Raw genomic sequence first — 27,375 nt, 5'->3', positions numbered from 1 at the left:
CAATTTCAAACCAAAAGACTAAAACTATTTGCATGTTACGATAAAAAGTATAGAAATATACGTGACAATGAAAACGTCTTATATGGGAATATCTCGTCAGCGCATCGTAAATCATGGTCACCCTTCTTTTAACTCTAGTTACAGGGTATAAGTTCTGTAACTCGCGATTTTCAAACATTAGAACTTCATTCATGATGTTTACAAATTCTTCGAAATCGTATCAGTGATTAGCAAAAATAAAGACACCTGTACCAAGCTCCGTTTAAGCTCCACTTTAAGAAACACGTAGCCGCGCGGTTCGCCATTACGTGAGTGTTGTGGAACGAGAAGTCCAAACTTTGGAGCTATATTTTTACAATGTATTTTTTCTTCGAAATCCTATCAGTGATTAGCAAAAAAACTTAGACTTTTACAACGCTCCGTTTAAGAGAACTGGTGGCCGCGCGGTTCGCTTTGTGCGGACTGCGCGGCCAAACTTTGGAGTGATGTAGGTCGTGAACTACAGACAGTAGGGCATTATTTTTATGATCTACATTTTCTTCGAAATCCTGTCAGTGATTAGCAAAAGGAATTAGACTTTTACAACGCTCCGTTTAAGAGAACTGGTGGCCGCGCAGTTGAATTCATGCGGACTGCGCGGCCACGGTTAAACCCACATAACTTTCTGATTATTGACTCTTCGAATTTGCGGTTTTCACTGTTCATCTTTTACAAATTCCTTCGAAATGCTGACATAAGTTTTTTTTTCTACGACATAGTGGCCGAGCAGTCGAAACGGACACAAACAAAAAGGTGGTAAGTGCGCTGCCAGCGCGCCGTCTTGCAGTCTTGCAACCTGAGTCTCATATATTTTTTTTTTCATGGGTAAGGGGGCAAATGACCATACTTATCGCCTGATGTTAAGTGATCAGCGCCGCCCATGGACACCCGCAACACTAAAGGAAACTCTCTCACCTTTTAAAAAGGAATACGCTATAATTTAAATATTATACCTGGTTTATGGTAACGTATGTATAACATTAGACTCATTTGAACATTGGGAGTTTTATTTAAATATGGTGCACTCCTGCATTTTGCATAGGGGACAGAAATAGACTAGTATATCACCTGCTGACCCTTTTTCCGAAAAACAAGCGTGATGTTACCTTTTATTTTGGTTTAAAATTTTTATTGCTTTTACCTCAGAAACTACTTGTTGGATTTCAAAAATCCTTTTCTATATGATAGCCATACTCTTTAAGAATGTGACTAAGTATTAAACATCACGCTACGGCACTCAGGAACAGCGCAGACTGGGGAGAGGAATTTTATTAAAAACTGGAGAAATAAGGAAATTTAAGGTATATTTTGTAACCATTAGTTCGTGTGCCAAATGCAATAAATCAATGAAAACAACCACTTTTTGAAAAATGTACTTTTCGAGGTAATACCTTATTTATTACAAGTAAGCACGTATATTATCAACAACCATCAATTCATGATGTTTTGACCATCATCATACTGTGAATTATCAAAAAAGTGCATTCGTGGGACATCTATTCATATTAGACGGAACCAATTAAGCTATCGTATCGCTTTGCATCACAAGCCGGCACCGACTAAAATTTGTATTTTGTATTGTGATAATGCATGCTGTTATTCACAGATGACACTGCTGCTAATGTTTGACGATTAACATCATAGATGGCGTTGAATTATGTTACGATTTTTGTGTCATAGATGGCACTTTTTTCAACTTTTTGGTTTCTTACGAATGTGGATAGATGTCGCAACAATGCACTTTTTTGATAATTAACGTTACATATTAACTCCGTAAATAATGGTGATAACATCACGAATCGATGTTTAACGATATAATACATGCTTACTTGAAGTAAATAAGGTGTTATTTCAACATGTACTTTTTTTAATAGTGCTTAATTTCATTAACTTTTTGCATTTTTAGGGATCAAATTTGACATAGGAACCTAGATAAATAAGGTTTTTAACAAAATATTCCAAATTTCTCCAGATTTAAAAAAAAAATACCCTTTCCCAGTTTTGCCAGTTCTGCGCAGTTCCTAGGCACCATAGCGTGATGTTTAATACTCAGTCTCGTTCTGAAAGAGTGTGGCTATCATTTAAAAAAAGAATTTTTGAAATCCAACAAGTAGTTTCCGAGATATAAGCAATCAAAAATTTATAACCAAAATAAAACGTAATATCACGCTTCTTTTTCCGAAAAAGGGTCAGCAGGTGATTTACTAGCCCATTTCTGTACTCTATGCAAAATTTCAGACTCCTATTTCACATTTCATTTCCAGCGTCGAAAAAAATATGTTTTATTAAAATAATAACTTTATTTTCTCGTCAAAATGGACCCAAATATTCTATAAGGTCATAACTTTTGTCCATAGATACTTAGGTAACGACAATTTCAATAAAAACGTCTTGCCGCTGTGTCTGCACCAATTATGCGATATAAAATATTACTTTAACATACACAATATATTAAATTCATATATTAAGTACCTATTCTCATGTGGAAATATACCTATTGTAATAGTTTAAGCTGTGAAAACTCCCAATGTTCAATAGTTATGTATGAGTCTTATGCCATAAACCGGGCATGTTTCCAGACTATGATGCTCCGGAGCAGAGGACAACATAACAGGTTACCGGGACTCCGACTCAAAGCAGGAGAAGGCAAGGGGTGGTTTTTAGTCAGTAAGAGTCTGACGCTCCCTCTCGCCTAACCCAAGGCGGGAGAAGTCATTTTTATGATTTACACCTTTCAAAAAAAGTAAATAAATAAAACACTATGACGCAAGTAAAATAAGAAATCGGAATAAGCTTAATAATACCTAGTTTCCGAGAGCCAAACTCTAGTTCAACAGCCAACCTTGCGACCGCTTTACTTAACGACTCAGTCACTATCATCATATCCACAATCGGACTTGGATACTAGCCATTAGTCAGTAACAGTCTGACACTCCCTCTCGCCTCGCCCAAGGCGGGAGAAGTCATTGGATGATATCCCACCTCAAAAAAGGCCATGTTCCACTGCTGAACATAGGCATCCCCCAATAACTTCCAGATTCTTGATCGCCTGGTTGGAAGATACATGCGTCCAATTACCTATATGTATGTATTAATAAAACTAGCTTTATACATAAGTAAAATGACCACAATATAATAAAAAAATCAAATCATCGTAATTATTGTAATTTTGTCAAAAAATATGGCGTACAATAAGTATTTATGTATGTCATTATCACAAAAAATATTACATAAAAATATTGAGACGTATTATAAAAATATAATATAATATAATCATCAATGTATAAAAATATGAGTGACATCACAAACACAATTTTTGAATATTTATTTTAGTACTATTGCAGATATACATTTATTTTTTAAATATAGGTAGGTAGATAAATCACTCCAGGAACCCGGGAGTCATAGACTTCATGTCACGCGATAAAGCTCACGCTACGGGCCCCTGGCATGGCTTGAAACTAATCGCGTTACCTCGTCGACGTTATGTAAATAAGCCGTACAATGTAATTAATTTAATATGTCTCACGACACGTTATAAAACAAACATATATTAAATTTAGCGACTCATTTTTAAGTTTTGTACTTATAAAGGTATCTACTAACATGAGGGTCATAGTATGGTAACTATTACTACCTATTAGGCCCTAGGTACAATTACTAATGCCCATACAGGTACTTGACACGACTTGTGAATAATTTTAAACATTATAATAGGTACCGTAAGCTGTGCTCGTGCGCAGCGGGTACAAAGTAAATATGTACAGTATCAATTTACTTTTCCAAATGTCGATGAAAATAGTTTAAATTGACAGCACTTATGTAAATGTATGTAATTTTCGCAATAATCCTTATTTTAATTACATTTCATTATCAAAATCTTAATTACTTATTATTATTAAATTACGTAATTAAAAACCATCAAAAAATAAGGTAAAAGCCAGAAAACTTTCACGTTATCTAGAGACATAGTCGATGGTGCGAGTGATCTATCTATATGAGCTGCGAGGTGGTGTAGAGGTTGGAGAAGGGCGCGCGCTCCCCCTCCTGCAGCCAGTTGTCCGCGGAGTACTGGTTGTCCTGCTTCTCCACGATGTGGAACGTGTACGCGGGCCGCCCGTTGCTGGAGTGGTTGTGCGCACTCCTGTGCACCACGTTACCGTGGAGGACAATGCAGGTACCTGAAACATTATTTGTCTATTCTATAATACTGCTCCAGAACCTGGTCAAACCCCTAAAAGTCACCAAATAAAGCCTTACTCCAAAGAATCTGCAAAAGTTTTACTTTTTTGTATACTTCTACTAAACTTACTTTATCTCTTATTGCTAACTCAACTTATCCATATAAACTACGAGACGGTCTCGACTTCTCGAAAAAAATATCGCTGATCAGCTAGACTATTTTGTAATGTTCAATTCGAAATATTCGAAGTTTGCTCGATCGCGGTCCGCTATGTCATTGGTTGTGAAAATAATGTCGACCAATAACAGGTTAGCTAGCCTAGCTGCAGTTAGAGCTCATAGTATCGTCGATTCCGCCCATTGTAGAATAGACCACCCTATTGGCGCGCACATTGCATACCGGTCTCAAAATAGCTTTAAAGGCGTCAACGCCAACGCTTACCTTTACTAACTGGAACTGCAGTAAATCTAGACTGAGGGTAGAATGGAGCTGGACTATCGTATATCAGTTTGTCTTTACTGTCTTTGTCAAAGTTCCTTGTAAGTCTTCTATGGACCCCAGACTTGTGGGACCCAGGGACTATCCAGAGACATCCATTTTGTACTGTAGCGTCTTCCAGGGCTATCCAGAAACCCACTGGTGGGATGGGAGCGGTGTGTAGGTATGTGATGTCTTGGTGTGCAGTTACTGAAACGGAAAGAATTGTAAGATAATTATTTTATCAGTTGCGAGCTGTTGCTTGCGACTTCGTCTGCGTAGAATTATGACTTCCGATAGAATTTGGGACATTGAAATTAGTTTAAAATATTTAGTACCCTAAGTTACTCCTTAGTACATCAGCTACTTAAAAATAATATTCCCGTCAAAATTCGTCCAGCCATTTCAAAGTAACATTCTAAAAACAATTGAACGTTCTACAAATACAAATTGAGATATGCAAAGAACATAAGATCCTACCTTCGCCTCCAACACCAGGGTTCTTGTAGATGTACATGGACTGCACCACCGCCGGCTCCTTGAAGCCCAGAGCTTTGGCAACTTCCTTCACGCGGTCACAATACGTGTAGCATCTGAAGATTGGATGCTGGTAGTGCAACGCGTGACCGACCTGGAACCAGAACGAATACCACTAATTAGGAAGACCTACGTCTGATGAAACTTACTGAGTATATTTTCCTGACAGATCCTACCTGAATAAAAATTGGTAAGCAAGTGAAAAGAACGTCATCATGATAATGGAGACCTTTTCAGCTAACTATTCAACATTTAATAAGATCTATGGCCTTAATAAAAGCTTTTTGAGATTATCTAGTTCTTTCCTTAGAAGAGAGACACATACATATAACTATAAATATAGAATTTAGTAATCTACCACAAAACAGTGGTATTTCTCTCTTCTGTGTAATCTACGCAGTAGACTACTACAGGTATCCGGAGCTGCAGACTACCCAGCGGGTTTACCGGGGATCCGTTTCGGAAAGCAAGAGTTGGATCGGGGTGGTTTTTAGTCAGTAAGAGTCTGACATTCCTTCTCACCTCACCCAAGGCAGGAGAAGTCATTGGATGACTTTCAGCCCTTAAAAAAAGACTTATTATTCTGACTTACCTTGTTTAGAGATATGCTGGGGTCTACAGTCAGTTCTCCATCAGGCCCAACTGCAGATGCTTCGAAGAAATAACTGATGCTATCGTTGCTATTCAGGAAATACTCGTCTTGTAGTTGCTGCAACGAAAGTGGATGGAATGTTAGAATTGCAAGGTGATGATGATGAATATTTGATTTGATTGAAACATGTGCAATGGAGGACAAATCTGCTTGATCATTTTAAAGTTTAATTGCTTGTACCCAGCAAAAACATTAAGCCATACTCCATGAATGTCTCATTAAATAGAAAAGTGATAACGACGCAGCTTAGTGACGCAACCCGTGTATCTTTCAGTTAGTAGTGCGTTTGATGTTGTTCAGCTACCTGCGCCAGCGGGGCAACGTCCACCACCGCGATTTGCGGAGTTAGAAACTCTATCTCATCAGGTACAAGCAAACTTTAACTTGGTGGTTTGGTGGTCAGGCGAAAGTGACCACTATTGTACATACTTAAATTATGATTAAACTTTTGTCATATTCGCGTCTCGTTTGAAAAGGTTAAATGTTTAATGTTGTATGGTATATTCGGACATAGGAAAGCCAAGGGGGAATTCTGAAAATCCTTAAATGAATTAAGAAAATGGAGAGTTCAATTTAAAGATGTACAACCATTATTGCTAGCAGAGTTTGTAATGATTAACTACTGTGTGTGTGAGAGAGTGTGTGTGTGTGTGGGAGAGCCATGCTTCAGCACGAATGGGCCGCCTCCACCGGATACCACGGCCTCACCGAAAACCGACGTGAAACAACGCTTACGTTGTATTTCGTTGTGTGAGTGAGGTTACCGGATGCCCAACTCCCCCCTTCCCAATCCCCGATTCCTCACAACCCTTAAATTCCTAACCCAAAACGGTGGCAATGCCCTTGTAACGCCTCTGGTGTTTCAAGTGTCCATGGGCTGCGACGATTGCTTACCATCAGGTGATAAGTCTGCTCGTTTACGTGTTCCATAAAAAAAACAACTAAATACATTTACGTACCTTCTTTTCGGAGTCGACAGTAGAGAAAATTATCCGTTGTTCTTTAGGAGGTAAGTTCTTTGTGAATTCTGTCCCGGCTGCCACCATCTCGTCACATTCGGATGGGGACAGGAAATCTTCTAATACCACGTACCCATCCTCTTGCATCTGAAACATTAAATGATAGACAATTAATTTCAATATCAAGAGCCCACGAAAATCCACTGTTGAACTACGGACCTCCTCTACATAAGATATAATTATCTTATTATTCTCCAAACTGCTTAGCTGGTGGGTTCAGGGCTGTCATTAGCTTAAGTATACCAGCCCCCTTTTTGGGTGGATTGAAAGATTTACTACCGTGCTGTACTAAATGACTATGATTTAATGGTTACTTAACCCAATCCTTATCAATTGTTTTCGGAACAAAATCGTTACTAAGGAATAGTTTAAGTTATCATTAAATAACTCTCGAGTGCGGCGGTTAGACTGAATTTTCAGTTACGGTTTCGTTTTTGATTGAGTTTCGGCAAAAATACGAGTTTCGATTTAGTTATGTTTTCGGCGATAAACGTGTTGAAACTACGACCGAAACCGAAAGTGCATTCAGGGGTAAGAGTACCCACTCTTAAAATCGGCCAAGTGCGAGTCGGACTCGCCCATGGAGTGTTCCGTAGCAGTAAGTAGATGACATAATATAAAAAGTATGGTAGTGAAAAAAATAACTTGGTTTTACATAGTGTTTGTATGAACGACAAAGTTGTATTATGCGTTTTTTGAAAATGTTTTATTTCTTAAAAACTTATGATGACATCTCGTCCAAACCAATTTTCGTTGAAAGTTTCCATTGAAATCTACAGCATATCTAGATAGATCTTTAGGTATTTGTCCGATACAAATACCTAGTGTGGAGGGTCCCCTTTATTTATATTTTTTTATTCAAAATTCGAATTACGTTTACTACAATACATCAACCTACAAAGTTTCAACTATGTAAGCTCAAAAGTTTCTAAAAAAAATTTCTTTTTTAAAGCTTTATCCAAAGATAACCACCACGGTTTGCTGAAAAAAAAACTTTTGTCAGTTAAATGTATGGAGTGCCTCCCATTATTTTTTAATTTATAAATTTTTATTCAAAATTCGAATTGCGGTTACCAGAATACACCAACCTACAAAGTTTCAAGTATGTAGGCCCAACAGTTTCGGATATAGATGACTGTGACGTACGGACGGACGGACAGACAGACATGACGAATCTATAAAGGTTCCGTTTTTGCCATTTGGCTACGGAACCCTAAAAAGTAGTTTAGTTCTATACATATTTTGCTATTAAAAATTACGAAATATTTAAGCAGGTGCCTATTTTCTTAAGACTAAAGTAATAGTTATCCTATTTGTGAAATTACTATTTAACTATTTACTGAAGACTGAAGTAAAGTTATTTATAAAATTCTGTCAAATGTGTTTTTTAATCTAATTATAATAAATGTTAGGGAAAAGTACCTATAGACGTAAACGTATTTTTAAAATGTTATGAAGATAACTAAAAACTACAATTCTTTAATATGTTTCCTATACTAATTCGCTGATAGAAGTTTTGTATTCTCATTTTCCTTCCAAGATGAAACAAAAGATCGTATAATATATAAACACATGCAGTAAAATGCAATTTAATTAACTATATTCCTGACCAAGCTTATATGGGTAGTATTGTACTCTCCTTACGCAAGCATATTGCATAATGCTAAAGACAAATATTTTTTAACAAACTTTAATCTGTCTGTAATAAAAACAAAAATATAATAATTATTTAAAAACATGTCATTTTCTTATATCTGACACCCAATAAAATACTTCTTCCTCCCTGTATATGTACGTACTATGCAATATTAACTGTAGATATAATACTAGGTTATTCTGATACTGACTGACAAAAAGTATGGCGTAATTTTCATATCGTTTCAATACGTAATAACATACGTTATTAAGACTCTGAAAAGCCCTTTATGCATTTTGTATAGTTTATTAGAACTGACATGCATCCCTGCAGTCAGTTCGTTCCAAAAATTAAATGTCGCGGAGTCATCAAAGACCATTAAAGTTGAGGGTAGTAGCGCGGCGATCCTTATACGGGAGCGTGAACGAAACCATAGCGCGATTCAGCTTTTGTTAGAAACTGTACAACGCCATCTAGTTAGAAAATAGTAACTAAAATTGTTATGGAGTTTGTTATTATTTGCTGAAATTTTATTGCTGTTTTTTAGATTGGCATTAGAAAAAAATACTTCAAGAAATTAGTTTTATTATTTTTAACCGATTTCCCAAAAAGGAGGAGGTTCTCAATTCGGCCGGTGTCTCTTTTTATATATGTAGGTCTGTAATACATCAATTGGATAGTTTCCTAGGTCGAAAATAAATTATTTTATCACTTCAATATAATAAAATATCCCAAAATAATCGTAATTTCATTGATTAATTTAACGATATTCTTGTTTATTTAATTTTTCCAGCAAATTTTAGAGAAGTAAGTCGATTCAGCGAAATCGTACCCACAACGCCATCTAGTTAGAAAATAATAACTAAAATTATACTGGAGTTTACTAGGCTCACCACCTGTTACATGGGACTTAAAAATATAAATAGTGAACAGTGGGTGTACACAGTGGCATTACGTTCCATAATGTGCACCTCTGCCTACCCCTTCGGGGAATAAAGGCGTGACGATATGTATGTATGTATGTACTGGAGTTTAGTTATTTAGTTATTATTTGCTGAAATTTGATTGCTGTTTTTTAGATTGGAATTAGAAAAAATTACTTCTAGAAATTAGTTTTTATTATTTGCCAGCGGAGACGCTGGCAAATAATAAAAACTTACATTTTACATTTTTAAAATATTACATTTTTACGTATGTATGTAGGACCGTAGGTACGTCAATTGGATAGTTTCCTAGGTCGAAAATAAATTATTTTAACACTTTAATATAATAAAATATCCCAAAATAATCGTAATTTCATTGATTAATTTAACGATATTCTTGTTTATTTAATTTTTCCAGCAAATTTTAGAGAAGTAAGTACACTATATGACGCAAAAAAAATGACGTCATAAGTTGCGATCTCCTACAAAATTCATAGAAAATTGTCATTTGGATAAAAGTATTGACTTTGACTAGTAAGAAACTACCGTATCAGGTACGCCGTGCCGGATTACCGCCGTGGGATTTGGAGGCGAAGGTGCTTGCGCGCGTCTTCTGTTTGTGCGCCGACGCGCGTCGCCGGGGCGAAACTCCGCTGCCGCGCCAGATTAGTGTTTGGCGGGACGAGCTCCGGCGCGATCTCACGGCGGAATGGCAGCAACGACTGTCGCAACCAAGGGCTGGGCTCGCTGTCATTGCAGCGATAAGTCCCCTCTTTGAGGAGTGGCTTGAGAGACGCCACGGCGTCCTCACCTACCGCCTGACGCAGGTGCTTACCGGACATGGAAGTTTCGGCAGGTTCCTGTTTCGGGAGGAAACGCCCGGGTGTCATCACTGCGAGGACCGTCCGGAGGACACAGTGGAACATACGGTGGCGCTGTGCCCTGCATGGGCTGAGCACCGCCGTGTCCTCAGGGATGTAGTCGGCGACGGCGACCTCTCGCGTCCGGCATTGGTACAAGCCATGGTGCGGAGCGAGGGGGACTGGGATGCCGTCTCCTCCTTCTGCGAAGCAATCATGCTAGCTAAGAAGGAGGCGAGGCGCGTCAGGGAACGAACCCCCTTACGCCCCAACTGTCGCGAGAGACACTCAGGGCGTCGGATCGCGCGACGATCTCCGGCCACCGTAAGTGCGGGCCTGCAGACGGCGAGCAAGGGTAGTTCGCCGCCCGACCAGAACCAGACCCGTACGTGCGGCACCACAGATGGGGCCCAGTAGGGCTGATGCCTGATCCGGAGCTGCGGACTACCTAGCGGGTTTACCGGGGCTCCGGCTCGAAAGGCAGGAGAAGGAACGGGGTGGTTTTTAGTCAGTAAGAGTCTGACACTCCCTCTCGCCTCGCCCAAGGCGAGAAAAGTCATTGGATGATTTTCCCCCTCAAAAAAAAAAATCAGGTACACCGAGGTTTGTGGACAGATATGCGTGATTCTTTTTTTGTTAAAGTTAAATAGCCGCCAATTGGTCACATAAAAATTTGATCTGTGTGGTTCAATAGTTTTTATATTATAAGCATTATATTACTAAAATGATGCCATTTTCAGCCGTCAAATTGTAGGCTTAGACTCTGGAAAGGTCTTATAAGCATTTTGTATAGTTTATTAGAACTGACATGCATCTCTGCAGTCAGTTCGTTCCAAAAATTCAATGTCGCGGTTCAAAGAGCATTAAAGTTGAGGGTTGTAGCGCGATACTTATACCGTAGAGTGAACGAAACCATAGCGCGATTCAGCAGAACCGTACAACGCCATCTAGTTAGAAAATAATAACTAAAATTGAACTGGAGTTTGTTATTATTTGTCGCAATATGTTTAGATTGGCATTACAATGATAGACTTTTAGAAGTAAGTTTTATTTATTTTCTCATGTAAATTACAAATAGACCCTGAAGGAACTAAATACGGTATGAAGATTACTCATACGTCATTCTTTATTACAATATTTATGGCAAGACTAGTAGGTAATATATCGCACACCTAGTAATATATTGGCACATTTACGGTTTTTGTAGTTTCCCTGACTTGTTTAGTTTTTAGTTTACTGACCAATTAACCGTTGTTTTACGTGCGTAGGGGGAACTACAATAATGGTACAATGACACTTACGACCTCTCTCGATGAATATGCCGAAGCATGGCTCTCCCACACTTAGCATAACATATAACTTAATATTATTTAAACTTATTAAATTTAAAAATTAATATTTATAAAATAATTTTATTATTTTGTTTATTTATTTATTTATTATTATAAAAGAAATACAACATTTATTTAAGACAATCTCCCACAAAACCGGTTTAGCGGTTTATATAGTGTTTGTATGAACGACGATATTAAAATTTCTCAAAAACGAATAATGACATCTCGTTCAAATTACTTTTCGTTGAAAGTATCCATTAAAATCTACAGCTTATAGTATTTTAGTTTTCTCACTCTCTTATTTTAAAAGTTAGAAGGGGGATTTTACAATTTGGAAGCATGATTGATTTTGACGAAAAATGGTTTAAGGAACCTTAATGTGTCTTTAAATTCCTATCCTGTCATCATGGATAGGTTAGCTGAAAAACTATTTTTTGAATCAATTCAGTTATTAATTTTTATTCGAAATTCGAATAGCGGTTACTAGAATGCATCAACCTACAAAGTTTCAACTGTGTAGGCCCAACTGTTTCGGAAATAAATGGCTGTGACATACGGACGGACGGACGGACTAACAGACAGACATGACGAATCTATAAGGGTTCTGTGTTTTGTCATTTGGCTACGGAACCCTAAAAAGAAGTAAAAATAAATCATAGAAGCCGTTCATTGTGATTGTTACCGGCCAATCTCTTTGAAGAATATGCTAGTTTCCTACTAGTCAAATTCAATACTTTTTTCGAAACGTCAAAAACGATATTTTGTATGAACTTTGTATGAAATACTATATTATGACGTTATACGTTTTTGACGTCAAATAGCAGATTTATTTCTAGAAATTTAGCTAGAAAAAAATCGAATATAAGTCGTTCATCAAATTTATGAATGAGTGTGTGATTATTTTTTACTATATTTTATTGTATTGAAAAGTTGTAATAATGTATTTTTGACCCAGTCATCATCTCTATTATAGTTGTTGGTTGTATCGAGAAGTACAGACTTATTTTAGGCGCCTGTCCAGGTACATCGATGGTAATAGACCGTAAATCAGGCAGACATAGTGGTTCTGACTGAAATATGGTCTCTGGCTGGCATTCCACTTTCATAATTACTAACAGACGTCGCCACGAAGTCACTGCTTTAGAATTAATATTATCTTCTTAAGCTACTGAATAATTTTTCAAAAAACTTTAACTTTTATTTAACAAATCATTATTCTCCCGCGTTATTAAGCATCGTGGTAGCTTATTATCATCCTTATTTTTATTGGATTGTTTGAGAATGACAGATTAATTTATTGAAACGAAATTTTTTCTTTCAATCGGCAGAATTGTTTACATTTTTTTTTTAATTACCCCACTTCACATAGCTATGAATAAAAAGATAAATGAATCATTTAGTCGGTTATTTACTTTGAGTTATTTATTTTATGACATCAGTTGTCTTGACTTTTCTCAAGCTTATTATATTTTAAATTCAACTAATAATTATTTTTTTGAGTGGAAAAGTCAATAGTTATTTCTCCCTCCTTGGGTGAGGCGAGAGGGAGTGTCAAACTCATTCAACTCATTTTTTTTGGGGTGAAAATAATCCAATGACTTCTCCCTCCTTGGGCGAGGCGAGAGGGACTGTCAAACTCTTACTGACTATAAACCGTTCCTTCTACTACTTTGAGCCGAAGCCCCGGTAATTTGCCGATGTAGCAGCGCGACAATCGCCGCGTCGTGTGTTGCGGAATGCTGCTCATGAATATGAGCCTCTAGCATGGCTTGTAACTAGTCGAGTTCCTCGTCAAATAGTTAAGTGAGTAAGCCAATAAAATAATAATTAATTTAATATTTCTCACGAAAGTTATAATACAATTATTCCGCCGATGTTTTCGTAGTCTAATCTTGCTAAATATTTCAGTGTTTTTAATACATTTGTGGTCACACATTTACAGGTAAGTGAAAAAGTGTCAGTATTTTTTTTTTATAATTAAAACCATACATATATTATATACTTTATTGTATAGTTTTATTTTATCAATTATTTATGTTTATTATTTTTGTAATCGGTGCAAATAAACTGTTTTTCTTGCTTTCTTTCTTTCATATGAACCATATATCATATCATACCTGAAATCTAAATCTAATTATAAAAATACTTTTAACTTAAATGAAAGTGTTAAAACGACTGATAATTAAATTATAGTTAAAATTCATAAAAATAATACAATAAAAGAGATCACTAGGTCTTTAAGAATACAATACGACGACCATTCGTGTTGCCATAAAAAACAATAATTGTGATGTTTATGTTTGTGTTGGAGAGATGCGCACACGCAAGTCGCGTTGTCGGCCGCCCCCACGTGGTGAAGCTATTTTCGGCAGCTTATTTCAATATCGCGACGCGGAGGGCCTTGGGTTCCGACACCAAATAAATACAACATTTCGTAGTAAGTATATAAGAAACTAGTAAATGGTAGTACTGGCTTTTGTCACTACATAGTATTAAACAAAGTCGTTTTCTCTGTCCCTATGTCCCTTTGTATGCTTAAATCTTTAAAACTACGGAATGGATTTTGTTGCGGTTTTTTTTAATAGACAGAATGATTCAATTGGAAGTTTTATACGTATAATATAGGCAAAATATATCACCATTGCACCAATGCGAAGCTGGGACGGATCGCTAGTGTTATATAAATAGTACTTTATAATATATCTCTGTGTCAAATTCCATTCAAATCCGCTCAGTGCTTTTTGAGTAGAACATATTATACTTAACGGGAGATAGAGAATTAATTAATTTGATTAACTACCGCACTCAGAGACATTTAATGATTACTTAAACTATTCCTTAGTATCGAAGACAATTGCTAAGGGCTGGGTTGAGTAATTGTTAAATAACTCTGAGTATGGCAGAATCATCCAATGACTTCTTCCACCTTGGGCGAGGTGAGAGGGAGTGTCAGACTTTTACTGACTAAAAACCACCCCGTTCCTACTCCTGCCTGTCAAGCCGGAGCCTCGGTAAACCCGCTAGGTAGTCCGCAGCTCCAGATAGTCCGCAGCTCCAGATGAGTAGGGCGGTATAGGAGATTGATTCTAGAGTCCTTTGTATTGCAACCTTTTTTGAAGAGTTGGCACGTAACTGAAGAACAGAGTTGCGGAAACAGGTGACGGGTGACGTCTGTCATTATGGAAAAGAGGACTGTGGCCGCGTCGAATGTCGGCAAAACCGTAGAGCTCTTGAAAATTATTTTTCAGTAATAATTTGTAATCTATTTAAGTGTATTTGTTATTTTAAATGGTAATTAAATTTTAGTTCGATAAACGTTACAGCGTATTTTTTTTATTTTTTTTACATTTAATGGGTCGACGTTTGGCCGCTATCTCACCTGATGGTAAGTGATGATGCGGCCTACGGTGGAGCACGTCTGCCAATATTAATTAAGATGTTCCTTTTTTTTTTTAAGGGTCCCCCATCTTCCCAGATTTTCCAGTCTCTTCTCTCGCCAGGGCGAGGCGAGAGGGAATGTCAGGGAATGTTCCTAATCCTGCTTGTCGAGCCGGAGCCCTGGTAAAACCGCTAGGTAGTCCGCAGCTTTGGATTATGCATAGGAACTACTGGGCCCCATCCTTGGTGGTCCGGCTCTTTGGGGGCGCGCGGTACGCACGGATCGGGATCTGGGCGGCGAGCTACCCTTACTCGCCGGCCGCAGACCCGCACTTACGGTGGCCGGAGATCGTCATGTGATCCCCGACGCCCGGAGTGTCTTCTGCGGCGGCTGGGGGGTGAGGAGGATCGTTCTCCCACGCGCTCCGCCTCTTCCTTGGCTAGCATGACTGCTTCGTAGAAGGAGGAGACGGCGTCCCATTCCCCCTCGTTCCGCACCATGGCCTGAACCAGAGCCGGACGCGAGAGGTCACTATCGCCGATCACATCCCTAAGGACACGGCGGTGCTCGGCCCATGCAGGGCACACCGCTAATGTATGCTCCACCGTGTCCTCCGGGTGGTTCTCGCAATGATGACACCCAGGCGTTTCCTCCCGCCGAACCCGAAACAGGTACCTACCGAAAGTTCCGTGTCCGGTAAGCACCTGCGTCAGGCGGTAGGTGAGGACGCCGTGATGCTTCTCAAGCCACTGCTCAAAGAGGGACTTACCGCTGCTATTAAAGCGAGCCCAAGCTGCGGACTACCTAGCGGGTTTATCATTACTTCGGCTCGAAAAGCAGGAGTAGGAACGAGGTGATTTTTAGTCAGTAAGAGCCTGACACTCCTTCTCGGCTCGCCCAAGACCTAAGAAGTCATTGGATAATTTCCCCACTTAAAACAAAAAGACATGAAATGTTCTAAATTGGTACTAAAAGCAGGTGACCGCTATAATGTACCATAAAAATAAAAGTGAAAATTTAAATTGCACAATAAAAAGTATTTATGTACACAATGAACTATTAAACAGCTGCATTGGCCAAGTGTATGTAAAATTAATGAAATTACCTAGGTACTAACTTTTTGTTCACCCTGTATGAGCGGAAACACTTAATTTCACATTACATTAAAATGACACTTAAATGACTGGTTAACTGGCTTTTAATTTAACTGCTGTCAACAATTTTCTCAAGGAAACTTGTTATGCAGTTGTAGGGTTCAATTTGCGGTTTTTAGGCGGTATTTTGGTTTTCTGTGGTCGGTTTTTAATATTATTTAAAACTACCTTCTGTCTGCGGTCTCGTTTCGGTTGTCGTATAAAAATAAAAGTATCCTATCGCCCAAGTCAGCACATACCGTACATCAAAACCCGTTCAGTAGTTTCAGCGTGGTTGACGGACAAACAAACTTTTACAATTATATTAGAGTGATAGGATAGTCTGGAATTGAGCACGATTTGCATAAAAAGAAACTATCTTCACTTTGATAGAACCCACTTTAATAAAGATAAATGTGAATACGAGGTACATTATTTACCAAATGCAGAGCTGCTTTTGTTTTTATGTCAGTGCGAAAGGATCAATTATAAGAAACAACACATTCGCAAAATTATTGAATAAATTATTACATTGGCTAATGGATTAACGTTCATTTCTTATCGTCTGATGAGAGTCCTTTGTCCAGCAGATAGAGAAAGAGGGAGAGCGGTGATTTAAGAGTCTGCTTTCCAATTCTTGATAGATACACCATATTTTTGAATAGGTAATCATCATCATCCGAGAGACGTCCACTGTTGACCCTTAGTCATCCTCGTAGAGCGACAAGCCACCTGCATCCACTGGCTCCCCGCGACTCTGACGATGTCGTCGGTTCACCTAGTGGGAGGTCTGCCCACGTTACGTGTAACTAATTAAGTACTAAGTAATTAAGTTTATCAAACGTAGTAAAACAGGTAGACCATAAAATATGTAGCAGTATAATAAGAGATATAAATAGATAATAGAGTATATTCGAAACAACTATCGCACAGCAGATCCTCGGTGTGATCTCCAGATGTTCCAATTGAGTTTTCTATTGTGTGTGTATACTATACGATAGGTATTTTCATGCATTCGCATAAATACTTAGGTCCAATACATGAAAAAAATATCGCAGTGCAAAATGACAAAAGATAAAAAAAAAGATTAAGGCGTTTTAAGTTACCTAAGTAACATTATATACTTAATTCACCAGTTCTTGTCCTATCTACCTACCTCATAGTTTCGTTGCTCAGCTTTGTTGTGCACAATTCTAAAGAAAAACGCATCAGCTTTCACGAAAACCAAAATATACAACGCATCACCTTTCCCGCCTCGCAAAATATTTATACGCCGAAAAGCTATTTATTCAAAACGCGTGCATTCACCCCAAAAACGCAATGGTCTTATTATATTTTTGTATGTAAACAAAAAATGTTTTGCTGAGCAATGCTTCGGCACGAATAGGGTAGCTCGACCAGAGTGATACAATGGACCCAAAAAAAACCGGCGTGAAACAACGCTAGTGTTGTGTTTCGTTGTGTGTGTGAGGTTACCTGTGGGGAGAAAATAGCAGCGTGCGCGACGTCGCGCCTGCGCACGCTACTCGTGATTAAAAGCCCCTCTGTGACTCGAAACTAGTAGAGTTTTTCTCCATTGATTTACTCGAGCAAACCGTCATTTTTAGTTAATGTAGTATGTCTCACGATAGTTATTATAAAAAACATAAAACAGTATTTTGTTTTGCCCAAAGCTGCTAGGATAATAATTAATTAACTGAACTCAAAACTGAAGACAGCTGTCGTGATGTTACGGGCGCCGTGTAATTAGTGCTGGCTTCTTGTCTGACCGTCATTAAGCAATTACAGTCGCTGGTAGATCTGAATGTCAACAGGCATGTCTTATATTAACCTGATGTAAGAAATTACTAGGATGATGAATTATAAAATTGCATCTGCCTTGAATTACTATTAATTAATTATCAACAGCTAAACTACGATGAGATTATGTTTTAATTTCCATGGAAAAAATTAAAAAGATATCATAAATCGGTATGGTGATGAGGTAATAACAAATTCAGCTCTTTGAACCGCCTCCAGTAACATCATTCACATGGTGAAACACAATGCAAGCGTTGTTGCACGCTTGAGCTCGCTGTTATAGCAACGATAAGCCCCCTCTTTGAAAAGTGGCTAGAGTGGTGTCACGGCATCCTCACCTACCGCCTGTCGCAGGTGCTTACTGTACACGGAACTTTCGGTAGGTACCTGTTTTGGATTCCGCGGGAGGACACCGGGTGTCTTCATTGCGAGGACCATTCGGAGGACGCGGTGGAGCATACAGTAGCGGTTGCGCCCTGCATGGGCTGAGCACCGCTATGACCTTAGGGATGTGATCGGTGAAGGTCCTGCTCTGGTTCAGGGTATCGTGCGGAACCAGGCGGAATAGGACGCCGCCTCCTCCTTCTGCGAAGCAGTCATGCTAGGTAAGAAGGAGGCGGAACGCGTGAGGGAACGATCCTTCTCACGTCCCAGCCGCCGTAGAAGACACTCCGAGCGTAGGGGATCGCGTGACGATCTCCGGCCACCGAAAGTGCGAGTCTGCGGACGGCGAGCAAGGGTAACTCGCCGCCCGACCAGAACCAGACCCGTGCCTCTGCGACGCGTCCATTCCGTGTGCGCCTCAAAGAGCCAGACCACCACAAATGGGGCCCTGTAGGGCTGATGTCCGATGCGGAGCTCCGAACAACGTAAAAGGTTACCGAGGCTTCGGCTAAAAGCAGGAGAAGAAACCAAATGGTTTTCAGTCAGTAAGAGTTTGACGCTCCCTCTTGCCTCACCCAAAGCGAGAGAAGTCATTGGATGTGTGATATGGACGGCTTCCCTACTATTCGCAAGGTCGAGCCGAGCATCTTCTTCACACATCTTACTCACACAGCTACATAGCTTAGTATCTGTGGATACAGTAACATAGCTTCACAGCTTAGCTATTACATCTTCATAGCATAGCTACATAGCACATCCCTGGTGGAAAAGCACATTTTTATTATTTTATCGGCATCTGCATAATAAAATTTATCCTAGTCTATAAATAGATTACGAAGTTCTAAAATAACTTCTCAATTACAGTTAGCCAATCAGCAGATTGTTTTAATTTGTTCACAAACTATATTAAGAGCTTGTGTTGAGACGTGACCATATTTGTTAAAGGATAAAGTGCTCAAGGGAACGCTGTGGATGACGTCACGTAAGAAAAATCTAGATTACATTGCAACATGAGTCATTGGCTAAAACACTTGGTTATGTTTACAAAAAAAAAAAAAAAAAAAAGCACCTTGGTTTTTTTATAACTGAATGTTTTACTGGCCGTCGAAAAGAATATGCTTCGTGTTTTCCACACTTAGGTACTTTATTTGAACAAAGAATGTCTTTGTTTTTAAATTGTTGTCGAATTATTTTGAAAAGGATTTCATCGAGCTTTGCACTTTGAGCATCGGGCCCATAAAATAGTGGGTGAGCCTATTGCCCGGCACAATTTTATTCTAACCACGCGACTACTGGGTAGGCTGTGCAACATCGCCGCGTTTGCGCACGCTGTTCATGATGAAAAGTCCCCCTGTGATTCGAAACTTGTAGTGCTTTTCTGAATTAATTTACGTGATTAAACAGTGATTTTTAGTTAATTCCAGACTCCGTACTTCTCCTGAAGGATTTTCTAAATACCGAATATAACCCAGCAGTACATAGCCCGGTGCGAGAATCGAACCCGAGACTCCTTACCCAGCACTCGCACTTGCAATCACTGGGCCAACGAAACACTCGAGATATTATACCAGTAGCTAAATTAGTTTTAACAATAATGGCAATGAGTTAACTAGTTTAACTCATAGCATACTAGCCCGATGTCTTACGTATCATCAATTATCTTAATAGCTTATTAATTCCTTTTGGTATTTATACGATATTTCTTACGAAGAAATGTACGTTTCTTATCATTAATTAATATTTTATTGTTAACATCGTTTAACTGACGTTTTCATTTTATACCTCACTACATTGGTCTTACTAAGCATGGTCATAGAGTTTACGATGATATGGCATTAACCATTACCATCTTGCTTGGTAGTAAATGATAATTTAATGATCAAGTTTTAAATTAGAAGTTACGTTCTTGTTATATGCGAATGGCAAGCAAGGGTAGTTCGCGTCACGAGCCGTCAGACCACCACAGATGGTGCCCAATAGGGTTGATGTCTGATCCGGACCTGCTAACTACCTAGCGAGTTTACCGAGGCTCCGGCTCGAATAGCAGGAGTACGAACGGACGATTTTTAATCAGTAAGAGTCTGACAGTGTCAGGCTGACACTCCCTGCCCAAGGTGGGAGAAGGCATTGGATGATTTTCCCCTTTTAAAAAAAGCTCATTTAAAAGTAGAGTAGTGTTTATGAGTCTTGCACCCACATGCACCTGAGACTGAGTCTACTGACATAAGCAATCTGCGCTACCTATGACTAAGAGATTCTAGATAATTTATTCTAGATTTTCCAAAGAGATTTTAGTATTAGTTTCATAATATTTCTCAATATTCACCTAGATTATAACTAACGTGTGCAACGTACAGGATAAATTATTATTAGCGTTAGACTCAGCTCTGCCCACGACACTATGTGTTGGCTAGCCATCGGTTAGGGATTACTCACATACAAACATACATACGTGTGTATGTATATACACATACACAACCAAACAGAGATTCGTGAGAAAAGTTCCCAAAATATAAACATTTTAGGTTGAATTCGAATGATGACACTCTTTGACGAAATACGTGACGGAGACGCCTTTGTTTACATCTTATGTAAAACTAATCGGTCAAGTAGAAGTCGGATTTAATGAGTTCTGTACCAATAGCAGTAAAAATCGGAATAAAAATTGTGTATTTGCGACCGCTCGCTCGGCCAAAGAGGCAGCATGTTCAAATTGTGCCCATGCATTACCTAGGTAGGCACCATGAAGCAAATACAAAGAGGAGATTTCATTACTGCATTTCCCTTTAACATAATGCGTGAGCGCTTTACGTCGAGCGTGAGACGTTACCACCCCTCTCTGTTTACTATCTAGCAATCCCATACTACAAAAACGTTGCCAATTGTCCACTTTTGAATGTGCCTGTTTCTGAGCGCTTATAACTTGTTCAAATCTATTTACTTATAATATTATTAGGCAAAGCCGTTCTTTTACGTCAAGGTGGACAATCACATTATGGTTATCTCCTCTTTGTACTTGCTTCATGGTAAACATCAAACTAGAAAAACTTTGCTTAAATTAATTACCGTAGTGTTAAGTTGATCATCATGAGAGATAGACAAATAATTATGGTCATTGTCTATGAATGGAACAGGGTATAAAGTTGTATTTGTATTGTATCTTAACTTTTTCTTAATCTGCCTGTCTGACTCTAATTAGCTTCCTTTCAATCTGTAGATAGAAATCTCTACCTATCTACATACTATTGTGGCGACACATGACAAGTGACAGATGACAGAAGTGGCACATAGACGATCGACGAACAAATTAACAGATGACGTCATATATGCTACATCGCACATGTAAAGTTTTGCCAATAAACATGGATAGAAAACCCTAAGGAACAGCTGTTGGGCAGAAAGCCCACCAGACACAATCACCACGCATGGTTCCGGCGTGGTGATTGTCTCTTTGGATCCTCCTTTACTTAGGGAACTGCACTCTCAATTCCCTAAAACATGCTTACTTATACCATTGTTACTTGCTAGTAACAAAACTATTTGTCCAAACTAGCTCCAATAGTCGTGGTATTGTTAACATTTATACACCTACACGTCGTATTATTCCACTGAAACTGAATTTAGATAAAATAAACAATTGATGCTATTTATAATAATACGAGCTTGGTACATACCACTTCCAAAACCGATACAATGCATCGTATCGTTACTCAACCTTTCATTGCATTTGCTAGCTCTTGTACTTGCAGACTAACATGCTTCGTAAACCTAAAGTTACCTAACATACATTATAGTTGTCTACAAATTTGTGTACCACGTGGGTCTCCGTTTCAAATCCAAATAACATCCTCAGAGTTAAAAGTTGGTCGAAATAACCCTTCAAAAACTATTTAGTTAACTACATATTTAGTCATGTCTGATCGAGGGCCTCTTATTAGGATTTGCTACGGGGCCACCGTGTTATCTGTATATTAAGTCCATCACTGGCCACATTAGCCACATATTCAATCACTGTAACTTCAGTCAACGAACAACAAAACAATGAAGCCTTATGCTCAGTATAGATCTACAGTAAATAAGTTAATTCTGAAAACATTTTAACAAAACAAAAAGTTTTATAACTTTTATTGTCTTTCCCATTCCTGACCCTATACACTGCCAATAGACCAATAAGAGACCTTCAAACATAGGTCAGTATCGTATTAGTAATAGTCCCTGTCATGAAAAACATTTAGGTAAGTATCTTTTTTAGTGTAGCTTAGTCAGCATAGAGCTTCGAAATCTTTATGAGAATTCACATCAGTCCTTAACTTTGAAACTGATAACATAAACCGAGGTTAACCTAACAGACTAACTAACTAACTAATTATGTTTACCATAACAATGTTTACAAATGATACTAATTAGAGATAGAAAGCTAACAATACACATTATGCATAGTTCATTTGTGGCAAAGTAAAGCCGGTTACAAAGAATCAATATATCGATGTTATAACGAGTCTACTTTGGCCTTCTATGGTACTACGCAACAATATTTACTCACTAAACACGAATATTAATTAACAGACACTTAATACTATCAAAATAAATATGTTGTCCAATAAAAATCGACCAACGTTTAATTCGCATTTGTTCAATGAAGAATTAAGAATATCATATTATAACCACGTGTATATAGAAACATAGGTACTTACATATGATATTACAATAGGTACATTATGTCACACAAATAACGATAACGTAATAAAATATGTAATAAGAATAAATCAACCAAATACCGTTCGGTAAACAGCAGCTAAAGTTTGTACTTAGTAATATTCGTTTCTCTACTAACAGATAGCCAAGCGAAATAAACTAGAAATAGACACGATAAATAAAATAAAATAGAAAATAGCAGTAAGAAAATTAAATAAATATTTGAATACCTTTTGCCATATTTTGTTGCTAGTCATGTTGGCTGCGTGTAGAACGAAGTTACACAAACACGTAGGTGCGTCTCCTGCGCCGAGCGACTGACAACTGCCCGAGCCGGGAGTCGAGCAAACTCGTCTACACAAACAACCTCAAACAAGCAATGTACGTCCCGCGCCCACCCATATCCTACGTCACAAACGAAAATACTGATACAACGCGCGTTACATACCGCAGTGATGACTAAACACTCATTTAAAGCCAGCGGTGTATGTTACTCACTGGGAACTGTGACGCGTTATGATGCGCTGGCGACTGCAGTGCGGGGTTCGCATTGCCGACAGTTTTTGTCATATGTTCGTTATGAAAAAAGTACACTGCATTCCTTTTGGGGTGATAGTGCGTGCCATTATAGGGCCCGACTGAGTCATTTAGTTGCTTTGGTAATATGATTTTAGTTATTTGTGCAAAACTTATGCATGTCTCATCGATGAATGTTGATTTATGAAACATAGTTTCTTCTTTATGTAGATAAATAACATTCAGGGTATGTTTCAGAATGTCTGATTATGTTGCTGTTGACTGGTACCTATAGATTTAAAACGTTTTGCATTGAATGTACATAAAAATGTTCCCATTTGAAATAGACATTGTAAAATAGGCCTTAAGGATCTGACTACAAAGTACAAAAATTACAATATGGTCTTAAAAATGAGACCAAAAATTTAACATTTATTGGTCCAAGCTTTAAACTCATTGCTAGTATACTCCGATACCACGCTAGTTGGGAAAAGGCCAAAAGAAAGAAAGTATATCACCAACTAATAATAGGGATGATGACAGGGTTTGAAAAATAAACGTCTATTTAGTAACGGTAGTTAAATAAAACAAAATATATTGGACAATTATTTTTTGTTTTGACTAAATACCAACATAAAAATGAAAAAAGAAAACTAGACAACTCTCATAGAATTAAAGTTAAGGAGTTTTAGAAAACCACGCTACGTTATCGTTGGTGTATAAAATACGTGTCTAATATTATACATAATATTAAATTACCACATGGACACTAAGCGAATAAAAATGAAAAAAAAAATCATCGTTCATCTTTATTTATCTTTTTACAACTCATAATATGTATAATTATAGTGTCATTGGTAAGTACAAATAAAATTACTATAAGTATTGTTGCTCTCTGTATATTGTGACCCAAATCCAGTACTGATCATTTAATGAAAACAGCAAGAAATTGGTTAACAGTCAACATGTAACGCCTGTAGAAAATAAACTAGCAAATAACGCGTTGTAGCAACATACCAACGTTTGCTCCTTTCCTAAAATATCAGTGTTTTACCAAAACATTAAAAGATATTTACGAATCTAATCATAACCTTCTGCTTTTCTTTAATAGGTAGGTTTTTCAAAGTCCGATCGATCATAAATATCAATACGAATATATTTACGGTCTACTCAATAACAGACACTGTAGCTTAAAGGATATTTGGAACCTCAGAAATATCACAAACACATACAACTATTAGAGAACTACTAACTTATAGAGAACTAAATGTTTTTCGTTAGCGGCCCTGGGCCCCAGAATACCGGGCACCCTTCCCCGCATACCGAACATTAATGCGCCGGCCCTGTGTTTTCCCATCGATCAATACACAATTTCACATTCCGATCTCAGTATTGCCAGTATTCGTCGCAGCTTTTACCACTTTACAGGCAGATCGGAGTTAAAACTCACGGTAGAACGTTAATAAAACTATTTTCAATTAGTATTGCATTATTAAGACGGTTTTACTTATTAGCTTAGATTTCCAAAAAGCTAGAGATTTCCAATATATGTTTGCATCAAAAACAATAAAATGTCATTCAACGTTGGTAAATTTTAAAAATGTATGTGGCTACAATTTTCTTCTGTCACAATTTAGTTCCGGAAAATGCTACTGTTTATTTTGTAGATGTCGTGGGTGCTGCTTTGTGTACATAGAAAAGCCTGCGATCAGGTGATCTGGTGCTGATAAACGGACCGTGTCGTTTTTGTGAGAAAGAATTATAAAAGCAGGTGAGTACTGTTTATTATTGTTTGTTTACATCATTAATTTGAAAACCTTCGTGATATAGGTATTTGCACTCTAATGTCTTGAATTATTATTCTAGATTGAACTTTTCTCTGCTACGGCTACTGTGTTTCTCTCACCCTCAAAGCCATGTATAGACGGAACATAGGGGTGACTTTACCCAGCAGCTAAGAATCAGACAGTCCCCATCGACCTTCCTTTGAATGACAATGTAAACAAGAATTGTATTGTGAACCTGATTAAAAAAGAGTATTGTATATACCTATGGAGTTTCTTGCTCGTTCTACTTTATAGGAATCTATACTTAGGAACGAGCAAGTATCTTCACTAGAGGATTGCCAAACAGACTGTTATTTTTTATATTATAATATTTAGTTTGAAAGCCTCCTGGTCTATTTATTTATTTTTGAAATGAAGAATTTTGACTTGACATTTTACTGTCAGTTTTAAATCATGAAATACAGAAACTTCTGTATTCCGTGTTTTAAATATTTATTGAAACTAAAGTACCTACTCGTATTTACTTACCTCTTACATAAGTAAGTATATGGTGGTGTGATGTTTATTACTTAAATATTACAATGTGAAAGTGTATTTGTTTGTTAGTTTTTCTTTCACGTCACAACAGAGCATTATTCTGGTATGTTTTTCTTGTGGAAATACTTTGTCAGGTGGTTGGAAAGTAGGAATAAGTTTTGTGGATAGTTAGGAGGCCTATTAGCATACACCAGTGTGTAGGCTACCTTTCTGTTTACTGTTAACCCTGCACTGTTTCTGACGCATATTTAGACAGAGCACCCTTTATTCGCGTTTCCGGGTTAAATAAGATGATTGATAAGAACTTAAGAGCGCATACAGCGCTGTACTTACAAAGACAGGCTTATTCATAAATGCAAAAGCTGTTTTAAGTACATACCTATGTATCAATGTTATGTTATGTATTTTTCTTGAAAGTCAATTTATGTGTTTGATAAAATTAACAAAGCGTTTTTTAGGTTACATTAGGTTATTTAATTCGTATTTGTTAAGTCATTTTGTAGCTATCACACACTCACATTTTAGTAAATAACTACTATCCTTTTGCTAATTGCTTTTATCATTTGCAAACTAAAGATTTTTGATTGGGACTGGTTATTGAAATCGACAGTCCATACAAAATGTGTCAAAATTGTATCACTACTAAGCAAATCTACATATAAATAGGGATATTAAACTAAAGATTTTAAATTGAGATCGATTATTAAAAATCGAAAAAAAAGTCCAAACAAAATGTGTCCAAAATTAAATCTACAGATAGATAAAACTAGCCGACAGCTAAGCGGCTCAGCTCACGCCAATAGTTTCAGTGCGAGAGAATCTCCACACTCCACACATACTTTTAATACAGTAAAGATGACGATTTTAATGTTTCATATGAATACATTACCCTCGTACGATACAACAGGGACCATTGACCTGTCATTTGGTCAATATTTTCATTGCCACACGCTCTGAGATAATAACATTAATTTCAACTTGTATGAACTTCGAAAGAGACTGTTTACAGTAGGTACCGATATTATTCTTGACGATGATCTAATTAATTTTTATCATTCACGGAATAACAGACTCTTGTTTTGTTTATGTTGGAGCTGCTATTATTTCCTGTAAGTTGTTTTAAGTCAAAGTCAAAGTTAATGTCAAAAATATTTATTTCAAACTAGCTGACACTTTTTAAGTCTTTGACTGCCAATAGAAAACTGTTGAAGGCAAATCCTCCGCTAACGTCGGTCACCGGTGACCACCACGGCGTTCAAAGTGTTAAAGCTTTCCTGGACTTCCATAAATAATAATTCAAGACTAAAATTTACCAAATCCATTTAGACGGATCCGTTTGAACGGCTAGCCGTTTTCAAGTTTTAGTGAGACTAACGAACAGCAATTGATGTTTAAATATAGAGATAAACTAGTACCGTAAGTTAAGTAAAGTAAAGACAGTTTTGAACGTTAAAGAATTAACTGCCGTTCTAGTATTCAGTGAC

The 27,375-nt window shown here is 37.7% G+C and overlaps 1 protein-coding gene across 1 annotated transcript; it reads right to left on the bottom strand.

Annotated features, from left to right (window-relative positions):
* Positions 1 to 3,188: 3,188 nt before the first annotated feature.
* On the bottom strand, positions 3,189 to 23,438 carry LOC118263144 (phytanoyl-CoA dioxygenase domain-containing protein 1 homolog). Its single transcript, XM_035574957.2, has 6 exons — positions 23,282 to 23,438; positions 6,848 to 6,994; positions 5,829 to 5,945; positions 5,180 to 5,330; positions 4,664 to 4,909; positions 3,189 to 4,220 (listed from the first exon to the last, which is right to left on the bottom strand). The coding sequence occupies exons 1-6, from the start codon at positions 23,306 to 23,308 to the stop codon at positions 4,033 to 4,035; spliced, it is 876 nt and encodes a 291-aa protein (XP_035430850.1). The 5' UTR covers positions 23,309 to 23,438; the 3' UTR covers positions 3,189 to 4,032.
* Positions 23,439 to 27,375: the final 3,937 nt, after the last annotated feature.

This window comes from Spodoptera frugiperda, chromosome 25 (assembly GCF_023101765.2).
Source record: "Spodoptera frugiperda isolate SF20-4 chromosome 25, AGI-APGP_CSIRO_Sfru_2.0, whole genome shotgun sequence".
NCBI lineage: Eukaryota > Metazoa > Arthropoda > Insecta > Lepidoptera > Noctuidae > Spodoptera > Spodoptera frugiperda.
This window is presented reverse-complemented; position numbering and strand designations above follow the sequence as displayed.